This window comes from Beta vulgaris, chromosome 7, assembly GCF_026745355.1.
Source record: "Beta vulgaris subsp. vulgaris cultivar EL10 chromosome 7, EL10.2, whole genome shotgun sequence".
NCBI lineage: Eukaryota > Viridiplantae > Streptophyta > Magnoliopsida > Caryophyllales > Amaranthaceae > Beta > Beta vulgaris.
In genome coordinates, this window is record NC_079208.1 from 60,589,704 (window position 1) to 60,608,201 (window position 18,498).

An 18,498-nucleotide genomic window follows, 5' to 3' on the forward strand; every position below is an offset into this window, starting at 1 on the left:
TAACAAACCCCTCAGACATACATAGACAAAATAGTAACATACTATATAGGTATAAAAGATGATGTAATAATAACTATTTCGAAGCAGGTGGTATATTATGTATGGTTGTTGGGGCTTTCACATATCTAAATATATCATCTCAAAAAATGAGATATAAGAACATTATCATTTATCAATAGGCTTACAATAATGGAATATTTAACTTAAACTTATAGTTTACTGATAAGTACTTATTAAGTAGTATAATTGTAGCATAATGAAGAAAGTTAACAAGTGAGGCCTAGTTTTATAGATTAGATTCATGCCCACGCAAATAATTATTATTGACCAATGGAAACGTGAGAGACAGAGAGGAGAGAACTTGTTATGTTTATGGTTTGACAATTTAACTCTATTCACATTTAGCACCTATCTAATAGCATAATACACAAACAAACAAACCTCAACTATTATCTATCTCAAATTAATAGGGCATGCAGATGTGCGGCAGTGGTAGACCCAGTCTTTTAGTTTCGGATGTCATTGACAAGTTTTAAATTTAGTAATTTAGTGTTGTGGAATAAAAAAATTAACACATTTAAAGAAAAATTTGATAGCTCAATGAAAAATAGATAAATTTAGTAGCTTACTACTCCTATGTAAAACCAAATTAATAGTAGTATTATGTAAAATAATATTGAATTTTTATCTATATATATCTTCTAATTTCTAAAGCTAATGTTAATTAATTTCCTGAAATATAAATCACTAAATACGATCAAAGTGTTAGATGTGAGTAATACTCCTTCAGTTTTTTTTTTCATTCTCACTTTCATGTGCGCGTCTCCCAATGCACATTTTTAAACTTAAATATCTTTTGTTATATGTTAGTAAAAATTATAACGACTGAATATTAATAAAGTACTAATTAAGACGAATCAAATAAGATTTGGTCACATGATAATAATTTTTCTTATAAATTGAAAAAAATTGAGAAGTTTTTCTCTAAATATAACTAGTATCAAGATTTCAAATAAAAAAAATATAAAAGGAGGAGGTAAGTTTATGATTTTTTTATGAAATAGACTGTTCACGGTAGAACTAAATATCCTTTGTAATATAGTATTACATGGAAGGTTTCCTTGACCTAACAACAGTTGCATGCACGCGTTACCCAGATCATTGGGTAAACTATGCAGGCGAGTTTTACGCTAATTATTCCGGTGTATCCAAGGTTTTATTTTCTTTTGTGCTGAGACACAAAGGTCTATATCCCTTCATATTTTTTTATTCATATGAGTTACGAATATAGTATAAAGTATAAAGGAGAGGAGAATTCGAACCTGTGAGGATGTGACCTACCGTTCACATCACCTCAATTTTAACCACTAAGTTAAGACATCATCGGTTACCTATTCTATTCTCTTTTGATTACAACAGTTTGAGTTCTATTTGTGCTAATATATATTTTTTTGATTATTTCTGATGTAAGAATTGTAGAATTCTCAAGCGTAATCATAGGAGTTAGCTCAAGTGTGTAGAGCGCCCCCCTTTGCCCTTGAGGTCAGGGGTTCGATCCTTACTCTTAGCATTATGCTGCTATGCATGCCCTTACCAGCCGATGTGTTGGTGTTTCCTACAGGCTAGTAGCCTTATAAGGGTTAACTCTTGGGCTGACGTAATTTCCTAATCAAAAAAATAAAAATATGATGAATACGAATTTAATAAAATCTTACGAAACTACATATATATATCATTTCCTTTTTTTTTATCAATCACCAAATATGATAAAAAAGTACTTGAATAATGCAAAGTTTTTATTGTTGCAATTATAAGAAAATAGAGGAAGTATTATGAAATCATAATAACCTATCAAAATATCAATCTATCACATTCCCTCCAACAAATTATCCACTAATGCTAATTGCGTGTATTTTACCTTCCTTTTGTAAAACTAGTATCTTTCTGCTTCTTTTGTCTGATTCGCTTTAGTATATAACTATATAAATACACATATATATTGCATCGAACACACACTCTTAATACTTCTCTATCTAAGTTTCTTCAAGTGACTCTCTCTCTTACTCAAACACATAATAACTCTCCTTTCTTTTCTTCTCTTCACAATTCTTAACAATGGAGTTGTGTAGCATTTTAAAGTTTTTGGAGAACAAGTCCATTTTAGTAACTGGTGGAGCTGGATTTTTAGCAAAGAGTATAACATTTCTTCCTTTCTTTTTTATTTCTATTTTCATTATAGACGTTAATTAATATCATAAAACCTATTGGTAATAAGTCGTAACTAGATGTGTCAAACGGGTCAATCGGGTTGGTCGTGTAAACTTTTCGGGTTTAATATGTATATTATAATCCTCACTTTGATCAGGTTTTCTAATCAGTGTAGTATTTACTATTTAGGTCACGTAATTGTGTCAACTTTTAACGGTAGATAAATGGTCATTATTTTGGGTTTGTAGTATTTGCGGAGAAGGTGCTAAGGTCTCAACCAAACGTGAAGAAGGTATATCTTTTGCTAAGGGCTGCTGACAACAAGTCAGCTACACTAAGATTGCAAAATGAGGTATAATTTCTTCTAAATTTAGTTTAGTTTGTTAATTAAATATCAACATAGACATTATTATTGTACTATTTTTATTTTTCTTGCTTATCAATGTCTATTAATTAAAAATAGTGCAAGTTTTTTTTTTCTATTTTAGATATTATTTTAAAACAGTTCATTAGTAATGAAATTTGTTTTTCTTGAAAACGAGACCAATATAAGTGATCGGTGATCAAAACTCAAAAGTCAATTCAAAACCCTATTATTCTTGAACTAAAATTAATTCATTTATTAATTAAAGGTCATATGATATCTACATCAAAATATGTTTTAAGTTGCCTCAATCTATATATCTATCTATAGAGATATATATATATATAGTATTTATAAATATAACAAAGGAGGACCAGCTACATTAGATGATGATTCTTTCTATTTTGGTATAGTATTCTAATAATGGAGATAAACAACAGACTTCTCAATTTTTCTCGTCTATTTTAGCATGATGTTGTTATTTTTTCAAGGAAAAAAAACAAACATTATAATATTCATATTAAATCAAGTTCCACCAAAGCGGTTAAACTTTAGGGAAAAGGACCAACATAGATAGCTTCCGAGTCTATATTAGCCTCCTATCTAGCTACTAGATGGACCACAGTATTACCCGATCTCCTTACATGATGCTGTTACTTATATTGTATCCATTACATATATGACTTTTTTTGAAATATCTTTAGTACGACAAAAATTGTATATGCGGAGGAGGGTAGTTGGCTTCAATAACTTTCTCACTTAATGATTTAGAATTATTAGTGTACGTACTGTACAAATCATATTAATATTGCTCACAATTTATGCAAATTTATATATATAACCAAATAGAAGAAATTCTATTTATTCCAGGCCACATGGTAAAATATATGTGACCCTTTTTATAGGTTAATTGTCTATGCCATTAAATGGTGTTTGAATTTTGTCACGTCTCCATTTTCTTCTATTTTTATATATGTAGTCTCCTACCTAATAGTAATTTATATGATGCAAGTGTCTTTTTTTTTTTTTTTGGGATATGATCATCAAGTTTTCAAACAGAATTCTTTCCACTAATAATACATTATTACTACAATTTTCATCTTTTTCAAATTCAATTAGTTATATGAACTGAAGTGTCCCTAACTCCTAGCCACTCATAGTTAATGATGCAACAAAAACCTTCAAAATAAGTGTATGGTTTCTTAGACTAATTTGCGCACCATTACATTTAAAAATATATTAGGTAATTCAAGTATAAATCATTTATGATTGCTCTGAAAACTTAGAGGTTTAATTCTCTAAATTCAGTAGTATACATATACTATATAGTATATACTGTTCCATGATAATTAATCCCATTTCCTGCAATGAGAGCATACTTCAAGGTCGAACTCATAGATCTGGCAGAAAAAACATACATAAGTCTTTTAATAAGTTTTTTTTATGCTATAGAGCCACTAGGAGGGATGATGAGAATTGATTTCACGTCTCCTGTAATCGGAAGGAAAACTCTAACCAACTGAGCTGTCCCTCACTCTCATATTATTTTTTTTAATATGTTCTTATTGCTGTTATCCTTATTTCTAATCCTAAAATAGAATAATTTAACTATTCTCTTTTTGTTGGTAATCACAAGTATATTGATTCAAAAGCAAACCACAAAACCAATTTCCATCAATATAATAGTCAAATTAAACCTACTATATATAGGTCCCCCATATAAATGAAGGAATTCAGCACATATTTGGCCAAACAAGGCCATTATAGTACAAATTAATCTTCTTTATGTAATTACGACACCACTACATTAAAAGGCAAAGGTAACACATCAAAATCGTTGTAATAGGGCAAAAAGTCGTTGCAATAAGCTTAGTGCAACGATTTTGTACCGTCGCATTTGTTGGCGTTGCAATAGGCCTATTGCAACGACTAGTAGAGTTATACTAATTATACTTTTGTTTTAATATTTGGATTAGGTGATTGCAAAAGACTTGTTCAAAGTTCTAAAACAAAAGATGGGTGCAAAATTCAATTCCTTCATATCAGAAAAGGTTACTGTGGTGCCAGGTGACATTACTTGTGAAGACTTGGCAATTAAAGAATTAAATCTTAAGGAAGAATTATGGACGAACATTGATGTTATCGTTAACCTAGCTGCAACTACCAACTTCGATGAAAGGTACACTTAGCAATTAATACCTATATTATATACTACTACAACGTTATTATCATCATATTCATATCGTGTAATGTTTGAAGAGTACGTATGTTATTGTTGGCTGATTGACCCCGAGTATTCCATTTCAGTTGGAAATGACCCATGTTTCTACTTCGTTTCTTTTTCTAAGAAAACCCCTCATTTTGAACTAGCTACTTGTACGCTAGTTAAATGATAATTGTCCTTATATAAGGTTCTATAAGTTAAAAAAAACATGGGCCGGAAAGTAAGTAAAATAATTATATACCCGTCATTAGGGATGTTTATTAGGGCGTGTAAAGAGACCAACAACATAGGGTTCCGTCTTTTTAAGGGTCCAAAAGTCTCAAACTTTAGTCATATTATTCAAATTTGAGCTTTTTTTTTACGACAATATGATAATAATGCTTATTTTATGATATATATCAATCACATCTTAACAATTTTTGCATAATAGTTTTATATATAGGTCCCAACTTTATAATTAGATCATGGCCCCAAAATTTTTAAGACGGTCTTGCCTGTCATATCCATTGGATTCTGATTAGGTGATCTATTCATAATAACTACTCAAAGGGAAAACATTCTCTGTCCAATGTGTATATTCGCTAGAAATAGATATTAATATTTAGTTTAATGAAATTTAAATCACCAATTAATTTATTGTATTGAAAAATCATTTATCTATAATGAGTAAATTAACCGCCTGTAAGTATAACATTGTTTTTCCTAGCTAGCCAGTTTTTCATCTGTTTATTACTGATAAGAAAGAACTGAGAAAAATAATGTTGCTTATATTTTTTTATTTTTTTTTCCTTCAAAATTTAATGTAGGTATGACGTCTCGTTATATCTCAACACTTTTGGAGCTAAGTATGTATTGGACTTTGCTAAGAAATGCACCAAGTTGAAGGTGCTCGTCCAAGTATCAACTGGTTAGTACATAGTAATAAACAGTATCTTTATTTATGCCATATTATTTTGTAGGGTTTGTAGTAATCCATTTCATGCTCATGATTGATTCCTGTGGAGGAGACACTTGCGTTCTTTTTTTTTTGTCATATATTGAGAGCCACTAAGCGAAATAATTTAAATGACATTCGATATTTGAATTGAAATATCGTGTTCAAAACTTTACTAACTGAGCTAAATGGCATTCATGTAGTAGTTACTTACACCTTTTTTCTCTCATATCACAATATATCGCGATTGTTCTTCTTTATATTACATCGATATGACATTATTCACGTGTAAAAAATTGCGTAAGACTACGTTACAATAAGATACCTATAATTATGGTCTTTAATCTATAAAATCATGGTCTTTACCATATATATATTTTTTATGAAGTATATACTTAACCAAGTGATCCTTATTAGACCAATAATAATCATGATTACATATTAATGGTGCAAAAATTTCAGCTTATGTATCTGGTGAAACGGCTGGACTTGTAAAGGAGAGTCCTTATTTCATGGGTGACTCACTAAATGGGAGACCTGGCTTAAATATTGAAGTGGAGAAGAGACTTATTCAAGACAAATTAGAGGAGCTCCAAGCTGAGGGAGCCACTCAAGAAACTATTAAGTTCACTATGAGGGACTTGGGCCTTGAAAGGTATGCAAATCATTTGACCTAATTAGTAATTAATTACTACTAGTTATACACTTAATTATACTACTACTATTATGGTATCACGCACTTAATATATAACATTTTTACCTATGTTATGTTCAACTTATTTTAATTTATTTAAGATCTTATAAGCTAATATAAGATCAGATAAGATAAGATATTTTGTTCAACTTATCTTCACTAATATAAGTTCAGATAAGATAAGATAAATTGAATCAAACGGACCCTTAGCCAATGAACTAATGATATGTTAAAAATAATTTTCGTGTTCTTAATTCTTCACGAATTGATGAACCAGGTCAAAACATTGGGGATGGCCAAATGTTTACGTATTTACAAAGGCATTAGGGGAGATGATGCTATTGCATGAAAAAGGAGACATTCCTCTTGTCATCATTCGTCCTACCATTGTAACTAGCACATTTAAAGAACCTATCCCTGGTTGGGTTGAAGGTATTAGGTATAACTAATTTCTCCCTTATTTTTACTAGCTTTAAAGTTTCCTAAATTTTGTCACAAAATAACACTTAGTTTTGTTACATAAATTTTGCAGGACTATTGACAGTTTAGCTGTTGCTTATGGTAAAGGGAGGTTGCCATGCTTCTTGGGTGACCCTGACTCAATTGCTGATGTGGTAAGTTAAAAATTCGAGTATCGAGATTAGAATAATCGGATCAGATTTTTTTAAAAATAACCTTATATAAAAACATATGATATAATAAAAACATACCTTTGTCGTTCTTAAATAAGTGAAATACTTTTTTACGTACAGCATTACTAAAATGTTGGTCCACAACTACAATTATAGATAACTTAACAGCATTACTAAAATCTACGTACGGTCAACATGCATGCATGTGTCCAACAGAAGTTTCTAACGAGACTAATTAGAATTATAATTAATTCATATGATAACTTAATGATAGCAAAAATGTGTACACATATTTGAATTTGTGCAGATTCCAGCTGATATGGTGGCAAACGCAATAATAGTAGCAGCCATGGCTCATGCAAATCAAACAGGGAATCCAAGAATCTACCAAATTGGATCATCAGTGAAAAATCCAACTACATTAACAACTCTACATGAGGTTGCATACCAGTATTTTAAGCGTTACCCTTGGATTAACAAGGATGGTAAACCTGTCATTGTTGGCCATGTTAGAGTCTTAGGATCCATGGCTAGCTTCAAGAGATACCTTACTCTTCATTACCTACTTCCATTGAAGGTACGTTTTCTATGTTTTGTTATACACATTATACTCGTTCTATACAAGCTTATATCTATACTTTTTCCGCTTTGAAATGAATGAAAACGTTTTTATCGTTTATGCATGTGAGAGCTTTTTGAAAAAAGTGTTTCATTTGTTTTTAAACTACACATTATACTCGTTCTATACAAGCTTATATCTATACTTTCTTCGCTTTGAAATAAATGAACATTTTTATTGTTTATGCATGTGAGAGTTTTTTGAGAAAAGCTTTTGATTTGTTTCAAAACGAGAAAATCATATATATTTTTGAAATAATATAATTTACGAAATTGGTGTTTACGTTGTGTTTCATTTTTTCCATAGGCCCTAGAAATAGCAAATGTCGCGTTTTGTCAGTCCTTCAAAGGCACATTCATAGAACAAACAAGGAGGATCAACCATGTGATGCGGTTGATAGAAATTTACAGACCTTATTTGTTCTTCAAGGGCATGTAAGTTCACCTATATATTAATTCTATTTATATTTTACCATGCAATTACACTTCTACCATTTCATAATACTTGCAACAATTTTCATAAATGAAAATGAAGATAGATGTCCTATATAGTACATTTGTGTGAGAAAATTAGGTATTTACCAACCTATTTTTTCTCTCCTCTTTCTTAAATTGCACGCAAACCTACTTGATTGCAAGTTAAAGAAACCAATGAATTAAGTATTATACTTCTTCCTTTAATTTGTCAGGAATTTATTGTCACATGAACAATATAATTTCAACTAGTAACGCGACTACTAAATCCATGCGGGGTAGTATATAATATTAATAATGATATGTTGCACAATTTTATTTACCAACCTACTTTTTCTCTCCTCTTTCTTAAATTGTGCGCAAACCTAATTGATTGCAAGTTAAAGAAACCAATGAAGTATCATACTTCTTCCTTTAATTTGTCAGGAATTTATTGTCACATGAACAATACAATTTTAACTAGTAACACGACAACTAAATCCATGCGGGGGTAGTATATAATAACAAGAATGATATGTTGCACAATTTGTTTAAAAAGAAAATCTAACTAGACCTTGTAAAATGTAATTGTAGATATGATGACAGCAACGCAGAGAAGTTAAGGGTAGCAGCAAGAGAAAGAGGAGTGGAGACAGATATATTCTATTTTGATCCGAAGGCTGTTAATTGGGCAGACTACTTCATGAACATTCATCTTCCTGGTTTAGTTAAATATGTTTTCAAGTGAAACAATTAGCAGCAAAAACAACAATGATTAATGAGAAGAAGAAAAATTGATCCAAATGATTAAACCAAAGCTATTTGCAACCAAGATTTATACTTAAGAAAAAAGGCGAAGTTGTTACCAGTTATGTGGTTTTCTTTTTAGATTTGGGGTCTGGGGCCTAATATATATGTAATTTGCTAGGTGGTTCTATGGACCAGGAGACTTGGAGAAAATATTTAACCTGTCTTTTTGGACCATTATTGATATTATATTAATAAGTTTATTATTAGATCTATTGTATCATTTGCCCTCCAGAAAATCTAGAGCGCAAGTATGATTTACTCTCATCATTAACATATATACTACCTCCGTTTCATATTATTTGCAACAATTTGACATAAAGTAAGTAGAAAATGCCTCATCGTTACAAATAATATAAAACGGAGGTAGTATGTGATACTTCAAAGACATTCTAGTTTAGACAGTTCATAAAATTCTTCAGCCGGCATGCATACGCACAGTCCACATGACAGCGCGCCGACATATATATGACTAGAATTAGTACAACTGCTGTAATGTCAAAACTCATGAACATAGCTAAGAATTTCTTCAATATAGAGCCAAATTAGTACATAATAAAACAAAGTCAAAAAAAATTGGCTAACATTGGCAACATTTTGATAATAGTACATTTTACATAATCTCAGCAAGTCTTGTATATTGTATATGTTCCATAGCCATGGAGAAGCACAAGGAGCCGTGCAATGAAGGTCGAAAAATGAAGATGTCTGCTACCTACACGAACTAATATTGCCTTGAAGGAGACGGTTCTCTCTCCTTCCTTTTACCAGTTAGTGATAAAACACCGTTTTCCGAACTGTGACGAGAATCTTGGCCTACATTATTGCATCTGGTAAATGTAATATTCTGCATCATTTCACCAGAGTTGGATGAGTTAGAACTGAAGCTACTTGGTCTAGTGATGCAAAGCCAACTCCTCGAGACCTCATCTACGTTTTCATTGGCTATTGGGATGTGCCAAGATCCTCTCTCGGATTCCTGCAGAGAGAAAAAACAGTTACCTATAAATTTTGAACCACTCAAGTCCAGAGTACAAATAAATGAACTTAAACCAACAAAAACAAAAAAAAAAAAGGCTATTCACCTCACTGTTCTCCAAAAGGTATACTGATATTTTTACCTTTACTAGCTCTCTGTCATACATTTTGTTAGTAAGGTAAGAATGCCAGAGTACCTAAAATCCTTGGGTATAGGGAGCACATCAATATTATCTTAGCATAATGCTAGTCGAACTTGGTCTAAGTGCTAACTACGATAAACCATAGATATTGGTAGCAAAACCCGATATCCCTTAGACTGCAACTATGTATGACAATGACACTCCTGAGGAATGAGGATCATCCTTTCGCAATTTATTTAAATGTCCAATGTCTCCTAGATCACTCATAATGATTGTGCACCTATGAAATATGGTTTGTAGGCTCAGGAATGATGCTGTTTATATAGTTTATCCATTACAAAGCAACAGTTTGCAAAGATCACTTAATGATCAACCTCTGGTATCTTTCTCATATGGCCATCCCATCCCCCAGACCACTCACATGGCGCGTTTACAGAATCATATTTGTAGGAACAGAGTAACTTCATTTCGATCTTTGCTTCAGTGTCCCTGACACTTGGTACCCAAGCCTCTTGAGCTCTCTAACTGCAAATTTTAACACAGCCCTTCTATCACTCGTATAGCATCCTTCTAAAGCTATATTCCATATGCCTTCAATTCTCCTAGAAGAATCCTCAAGCAATTCCTTGTAAAAACCCTTCAACCTCAGACATTGCAATTGTAAAATAATCCATCAAGAGGTCACACATAAATTTATAACTTTGTGCATGAATCATTAGCCTAAACTCTGAAGCACCATGATAGTGTCATCCTTTCATGCCATTCTCCTCAACATATAATTAGACACCACTGTTCCATAAACATGGTCAAAGTTTTGCTTCCAAGACCTTATCTATTAGCATCAGAGAGACACGGGAATGCAACTTTCAAGAAGGCCCCTGTAATAACTTTTATATAGCTGATTCTATGTGGGACTAGAGTCACAGTCCGACTTCGGCAGGCTAGAACAAACTAGGCACTCTTGTCTCTAAGAAAAAGGAGTGCCAGAAGAGTTACGACTTCAAGAGTGCCTAAGAAGATGAGAGATGTCTGAAGGGATTTTCCCAAGAAAAATATTTGTTTAATTAACCCATGTAGACAATTAAATAAGGACATCACATTAAAAGATCAAATCCTCAGTGAGTAACCGCAAAAAAAATCTTAAATAGGGTGTGAAGGCTTTGCCTTGAGATATCGATACTTCAACAAGAGGCTTACTCAATATTATTAAACCAATGGAAAGAAACTAGCACACAATCGTCATGCTACTTGAATTACACCACACCTAAGGATCAACAGAGACAAGCTTAGAAGACAATGAATATATACAATGTGGATAAGAGTATAAGACAGATCTAACACTCATGATTGCAGCAGATTATCTACAAAAGCCAGCACCATTCTGTTCACATTTCCCAATTTTTTATAATGGCATAAACTAACAGTACCTTTTCCCCTCATTTCAGTGTAAAATATGACTAATAATATTTGTATTGTAAACTTCGGACAAATCAACATGATAGAGAATGTAGTTCGCTGCAGAATGAAGTAGGGTTAGTGGGTTACAATTTTACACTAACTCATCCTAAAAATGGTCAAGATATATAAACCTTTGGTGTACTTGAGACTTAAGATGTTAGCTATTGGGACCAACACTTAGGCACTTAACAATTGACTTTCAACGTCATCCCTTGAGTACTTCTTCCATAACATGAGTACTACTTTCTCTTGTTTGGGCTCACCAAGGTCATCATATCTTTAAGATTTCAAATGGTCCAAATACCCCTCAAAATCTTCCTCTACTTATCTTCAGTTTTAGTTAGTTCCACCAAACCTCTAGAACCCTACGAAGAAAGTTTATTAAGATGTCAAGTGTAAATTAGCCAACGATATCGCTTATTGAGCATTATTTTGTTCATCATTCATTATTATTTATTAAAAATAGTATTGTTGCCAAAACTATCTTGAAGGTGCATAGATTATTTGCATTATGACAATTATCACGAACTAAAGAAAATACTATGAAATAAGCATTAGATAATAGCATTACCCTATTAAACGCTACCTTAGTTCATGCTCAAAAAAGTACTAAAAGAAAGTTCATCTTATTCTAACCTCCTCGCAAGGTAATATGGGTATGAGCTCTTTTATTGAGCTACTTTATTTTTTTATTACAATTGCTTATGCAAAAGTATTATTCTTGTCAAAAATAAAGTACTATTGTTGTAAGGACGAGATATTTAGTTTTTGACAACACTTAGCAAACGCTAGCATCAAAACTTTAATTTTTATTAATTGGTACTCCCTCTATCGTGAAATGATGCTAAGATTTCCTTCTGTGATCTTCCAAACACGCTTTTGATCGTTGGTATTATTTGATTATGTCCACTCAAAGTTGATATATGTGATACCAAACTTTTGACAAGTGACATATTAAGTTATAACATAGCATAAATCTCAAAGTCATTCGACCCTTTTTATATCCTCTACAAATCTTGGTCAAGTTACCTAGAACATAAACAACATCTTCAATGTCTTTATGCGAGGGGATTTGAGAAAAGGGGGAATGGAGGAAGTCAAAGAGATTAGGGATATGCTTTCTATTGCTTGAGTATTTGGTTCGGTGGGGGGTGGGAATAAGAGAGATCTAGGTTCCTCCCTCTTTGATAAACTAAATACTTCCTATGTTTAAATGATTTGGAAGGCAACTCATTCCAACACCTCCCAGCCTTTCCCTCCAAAATTGCTTTTAGCAAAGTGTATTTGATGTGCCTTTCTTTCATAACCAACAAGCCTTTTTTAGCCTTCATAATGAAGACTTGAAGTCTATTTAGCTATGTTATCATACATGCACATCACACTAGTGACTAGCCAAAAGGCTCCAACCCTAGGTTCAAGAGGCTCCTTCAATCTAGACACAAGTTACTCACATTTTCCAATTGGCATTCTCAAGGCCATTACACTCTCGAAATGAACTTTAATTTCTCATTTAGCTCATATTGGATCTTCTAATTGTGGGGTGTTCGTAGGTTACAACTCAAAATCTATAATGATAATGACTAAATTACTCGATTCAAATGTTTTTACATCTAATTACTCACTTAGTTCCTTGGTTTTTCATAAGGTACAAATCTAGCGTGCTTGGTCTAACAAATTGTATGGTGACTCAAAAGTTCCCCAACATCCATTCACCAAAAGCACACATAAAATATCCTAAAGAACGCATCTCTATATTGACTTACTTATTCTCAAAATCTTAAATCTAAGTATGGTCAACGAGTCCTCCTGCTCCTTCGTAACTCATTAAGACACCTTTCAAACACAACCTTCAAACTTGTATGGTGTGACTTATACAGCTACATAGTGCCTTAAGACCAATTTAACCATAGCAGATTTACATGATTGCTTCAACATTCTTAAATGAGCAACAAAGAACCACAAGATCCCACAAACCAAGGACAACTTTACCAACCCAACTATTCCAAATCCCACTTATTCGCTCTTACTTGTCAAATCATACATGAAGGTCAACAAAGATACTACAAACAAGGCCATCAAAAAAAAAAGAAGAAAGGAAAAGATATAAAATAGGCACCTGAATAAGAATGGAGTATGTTGGAGGCATTTTAAGGTTTGGAACTCCTTTGAAAAATGTATAGTGGACCTGCAAATTGAAATAATAGGGTCATATAAAAGAATAAATACATGTGAAATAAATGAGGAAAAGGAAACTTCAAGATGCACAAAGTTCACACACATAAATGACATGTCAAAACAGTCTACAGAGTAACACGTGGATCACCACAATAAAACACGTTTCAACTTGCCAAACCAGACTAGAAGCCAAGAAAAAAGTAGTTCAAAGCATAAATTGTTTAGAAGATTATCTTGGGAATTCTTCAGTATATATATTTCTCCATTTCTTCACTTCGTCATTTCCCCCCCCCCCCCCTTTCCATAAGTAAGTAACCTAATAACCTTCCAGCCCAGATTACCACATACTATGTTCAAAGAATTAGCAATAAGGCATATATAGAAACGCTATGCCTATTAGATTATAGCACACCAATTTATGGTTAGGTTGTCAAACATTGATATATTACATATTACCCAAACAGCATAAGAATCTGACTCACCTTAGGTCAAAACATCAATAAACCATAATTGCATAGCCAACAAAAACACAAAATCTTCCTCTTATCTTATTTGCACAAGCACAAGTATGATCATAATGAACAAGTGAACTAGATCGAGAATTGAAAAGACCAAAACCCCATGTTTACAGAAAACAGCAAGCTAAAATGAATACATTAAACTAAAGGAGAAGTCTTAACTAATCAAATGTTCCTCAACAAAATGAAATCATAGCTGGTGAGAGCATAGAGACTGGGAGAAATAAAGTTTCAGTCAATTGTCATATTTGGGTAGTACAAACAATATCCAAGGGAAATCAATAAAATCAGATCATAACCATGCTTCCCTTTTCTCAGCAGTCCCATTATCAGCCAAAATGCACATTATTGGAAATTGGGAACTAAGTCACTAAACACAGAGAATCAGAGATAAGCAGTGTACATACTTGATGCCTTTCTTTCCACTGAAGAAAAAAACTGCTTCCAAGGAGTTCAAATATGTGATCACGCATTTCATCGTTTGTGACAAGCAAACACTTAAACTTTACAGCAGCATAGAGCCAATACCTGAAGACATACTCAGTATAATGAAAATTCCATTGTGATACACCATAAGATAGATCATGCTCAGTCAAATTAGAAAAGCAATGACAGGAAACCACAACAAAAAGAAAAAGGTCTGTACGTCCTCACCAATCATCATTTGATCCACTAGGTGTTGCATAGAGCGTGCCTTGAGCTAACCACTCCTCAAGCAGCTTCTGATTGGAAGGACTCCCTTGAAAAGCCCGTAGACGTTTATTGTGCAGGACAACTAAAGGCCATTTCTTATTTCTATTATACAGTTCCATTACTACAGCTTCCAGCTGCTCTATTACAATTTCCATGACGAAAGAACAATAAAGAGATAAGATTAGTTTCATTTCATATAGAAACTGAATGCAAGAGCAACGGAAGAGGAACAGAAATAACAGGAAGCAAAGTAAAGTTAATCACCTGGGAAATACTGAATCCGCCATCAGCAAAATTCTGTTGGTAGAGCCCAATGTTTGCTCCGTCTATTATAGCCTCGTAGTCAGCATGATTATCAATCCACTCCTGCATTAGCGCAATGAAACATGACCAGTAAGAAAAAATAAAATAAAAAGATGCTTAGCGTCTTCAAATTCAATAGCTCAAGTATGTCAGGATTTGCATCAAAAACTTCAGCAATTGTGATGGAAATTTTCACCAGTTACTTACATGCATATACTGGGAAGGCAAAATGCTTTTCAGTTCCCCATAACTTTTCTATATAACCAGCTACAATTTATAACAGATACTATTACAAAATGCTACGACAACTTCTGATGTGGTTCTTCAAGCTAAAAATTATTACTCAATTGTTAGGTGAATATAGTAGTGAAAAGCAACTAAAAGCTCATTTCTTCATGTTAATCCTACTTGAAAGCAGCATTACTTCACCGGCAATTTGCAGTCAAGGCTACCATCAGCTTGTTCAAAGTACTATAGTCATTTTCTCAGACAGAACTTCAAAAAGTTTATAGTTTTTAGTACTTATCTGCTTACACACTTTTATCTCTTCCATGGATATTATCATCCATTGTTTTACGATAATACCCCTCCCCGATCATTCCAACACATTTTCCATTTACTAAATATCAAAAACGTCAGCAATGGTGACAGTAGTTCACGTACAGACAATGCACAACACATCTCAGTTCATAAGTGTGATGAGTATTGCCCTTCTCTAACAGCTTTATCAGAGTGGTGATTATAACTATAACACTAGCATACTTTTCAATAACTACTTCATGTTAAGCTAATATAATTTGCAGCAGATGGTATATAACTTCAGTAATATTCACTTAGTGAAACCATGCCTCACTAGCTTCTAGTTCTACTTCCCTACAACATAATTCAAAAGGCTAAAGACTATCACTATTTTTGCTAGTTTCCCTTGTTAGGCAATTGTCCTCTTGTTTCATTGTGGCCCTCTTTCTATCACATTCTTTCAATTGACTAAAAGACATCAATGAAACTTGCAAAAAAAAAGTTTGGAATCTTTTTACCTAAATTAACCAACAATCAATTAAACAACATAGCAAACATTAATACTCACCATAAAACTCTTAAAATCAGACTTGACTTCCCTCTCCATAGCCAAACTAGCTATCGATTGCGCAAACCTCTTGGTCTCCCCACAATCAACATCGACACCAACAAGCCGCTCCCTACACCCAAAACATCCCCCACTATCCCCAATCTTTACCTTCTTCACCTCCCAATTCCCCTTCCCTAACCACCCCTTTCCATGCCACCCACCCCCACACCTCTCCCTCTCATCTTTCATCTTCCCAACATCCCACCCTTCAACACCCACCTCAGCCGCCTTCTCCCCCCGAAACCATTTCTCCACAACAAGTGCCACCTCCTCACTCACACCCCTCACCACCTCCCTCAACTTATGCAAATACTCATACACCTTCTCTTCTCTCCCCAATTCAGCACTAACTCTCAAAAGGGCACACACTTCTGCCTCTTCTAACCTCACCCCATTACCCCTCATATGCTCCTCCACAGCATATGCTTCCTCAACCCTCAAATTCTCACAGAAACCAAACAATGCAGGACTATAAGTCCTCAATTTTGGCAAGACCCCTTTATTTTTCATTGATTTAATCAACTCAAAAGCATAATCTGGGTCATTTTTAGCAGCTGAAAGGCGGGCAACCTGGGTAATTGTTGCCTCAGTTTGTGGGATGTTGTGGGATTGCATATGGTGGAAAACCCTGAAACCATTTTCAAGAGCTAAGGCCTTGGTTGGTGAGGAGAGAGAATCAGAGGAAGAACAAAGGTGGAGGATTGCATTGAAGTGGTGAGAAGATAAACGAAGGTTTTGAGAAAGAGCTGAATCATAAAGAGAAATAGCTTTTGTGAGATTGTTTTGCTTCAAACATGTTCCTAGTTCATATTGAAGTTGGGATTCTTGGGTTCGTTTCTTCTTCATTTTGATTTTTGAGAGGAAGAAAATAGATTATCGAAATGATTTCTTCATTCTCATCAACAAATCATACCAATCACTGGTGACTGGACAAATTATTGCAAAAAAATAACCTGCAAAACAAATTTTCAAATCTCAAAGTTCAGATTAAGAAGAATGAAAATAATAAAAAACCTAGAAGTACAAAAACTGCAAAATCCTAACAATCAAAAGCCCTAATTCGAATTCTAGGGTTCGAGTTTTCGAACAAAATCAAGCAGAAATCAGAAAAAAAAAAAAAAAAACAAATTCGAGCCACTAACTTGCTTTTAGTGAAGAATGGGGTGAAATACGAGTGACTGAGGGAGCAAAGGACGACGGACCCAGGATCCAAAGTCAGGGGTAGCGTAATTTTGCGATACTATCTACAACGGTCCAAGTAAAATTAATGAAGCTAAAAGCCTAAAACATGCAATAATTAACTTACGTAATGCAGAAATTTCAATCATTATCGACTTTCAACATTACTATCTACTATGCATCACCTATGAGACTTAACCTGAAGTTGCAATATTGGAACTGCAAACAGCAGGTATTTTATGGAAGCCACGGAACTTGCTAAATTTACATCTAATATCTAGAACATAACTTGTATCAAATCCAACAATTATCCGATATCACACCTTGATTGTAAGAAAAACTACCAGCAAAACATCAAAGAAGTCCAAACTACAAAAGGAGTCCACTAATACAACAGGACTAAACACTGAACATTAGCCATTAAAGCTTAAAGCTTGGAGGTCTACATCTTTTAATTTAAACAAAACATCATTTTACAACTCCGAACAAAATTCAACAACTTTACATCATAACATAATACATATCACACTCTCAACTCAGAGAAAGGCTCCGGGATAATGTGAAACAAGGGAACACGCAAAAGCAAAGAGTTGTTATTGTAATTGGAGAAGAATACAATAAGGGTTCCTAGACCTTGATTAGAAAAAAAAGTTTTTGTAGCTTTTCAACTCAAATTAACCCCCCAAAATCAAATATTCACTAAAAATTATTTCCACAATTACAATAAAATAACAGTAATTCACTAATAAATCCATAACTAACAATTAAAAATTGAAATTCACTAACAATTGAAATTCACCAAACGGCAGAAGTGAAATACTAAACCATCAAAGAAAATGGAAAAAAACCTGAGTCAGAAAAGCAAGAGTTGAGCGCAATAGCCGGTAAGTGAGTTTGAGAGAGTGAAAGAAAGCCGACGTCCGACGTCCGACGACCGATGACGAGATAGACAATTGAAATTGGGGATTTAGGGTTCTTCGAAAACCCT

General features: G+C 33.5%; 2 protein-coding genes across 4 annotated transcripts; one reads left to right on the forward strand and one right to left on the reverse strand.

The window, feature by feature from the left end:
* The first annotated feature begins 1,998 nt into the window (after positions 1-1,998).
* Positions 1,999-9,145, forward strand: LOC104900337 (alcohol-forming fatty acyl-CoA reductase). The gene is made up of 10 exons (XM_010687741.4): positions 1,999-2,194; positions 2,457-2,560; positions 4,549-4,751; positions 5,603-5,703; positions 6,193-6,385; positions 6,702-6,863; positions 6,957-7,038; positions 7,364-7,633; positions 7,982-8,109; positions 8,722-9,145. Exons 1-10 carry the CDS (start codon positions 2,116-2,118, stop codon positions 8,873-8,875), a joined length of 1,476 nt encoding a protein of 491 aa, XP_010686043.2. The 5' UTR covers positions 1,999-2,115; the 3' UTR covers positions 8,876-9,145.
* Positions 9,146-9,448: 303 nt separating this feature from the next.
* LOC104900338 (proteinaceous RNase P 2) lies at positions 9,449-18,498 on the reverse strand. Of its 3 annotated transcripts, none has more exons than XM_010687743.3 (8): positions 18,359-18,498; positions 17,474-17,575; positions 16,290-17,284; positions 15,164-15,265; positions 14,861-15,033; positions 14,614-14,734; positions 13,630-13,698; positions 9,449-9,913 (listed from the first exon to the last, which is right to left on the reverse strand). In XM_010687743.3, the coding sequence occupies exons 3-8, from the start codon at positions 17,175-17,177 to the stop codon at positions 9,659-9,661; spliced, it is 1,608 nt and encodes a 535-aa protein (XP_010686045.2). In that variant the 5' UTR covers positions 17,178-17,284; positions 17,474-17,575; positions 18,359-18,498; the 3' UTR covers positions 9,449-9,658. The 3 variants fall into 3 exon arrangements, with proteins under 3 accessions (XP_010686045.2, XP_010686044.2, XP_057252096.1); XM_057396113.1 differs by lacking the exon at positions 9,449-9,913 and adding an exon at positions 11,235-11,878; XM_010687742.4 differs by lacking the exon at positions 17,474-17,575 and having other exon boundaries at positions 18,359-18,496.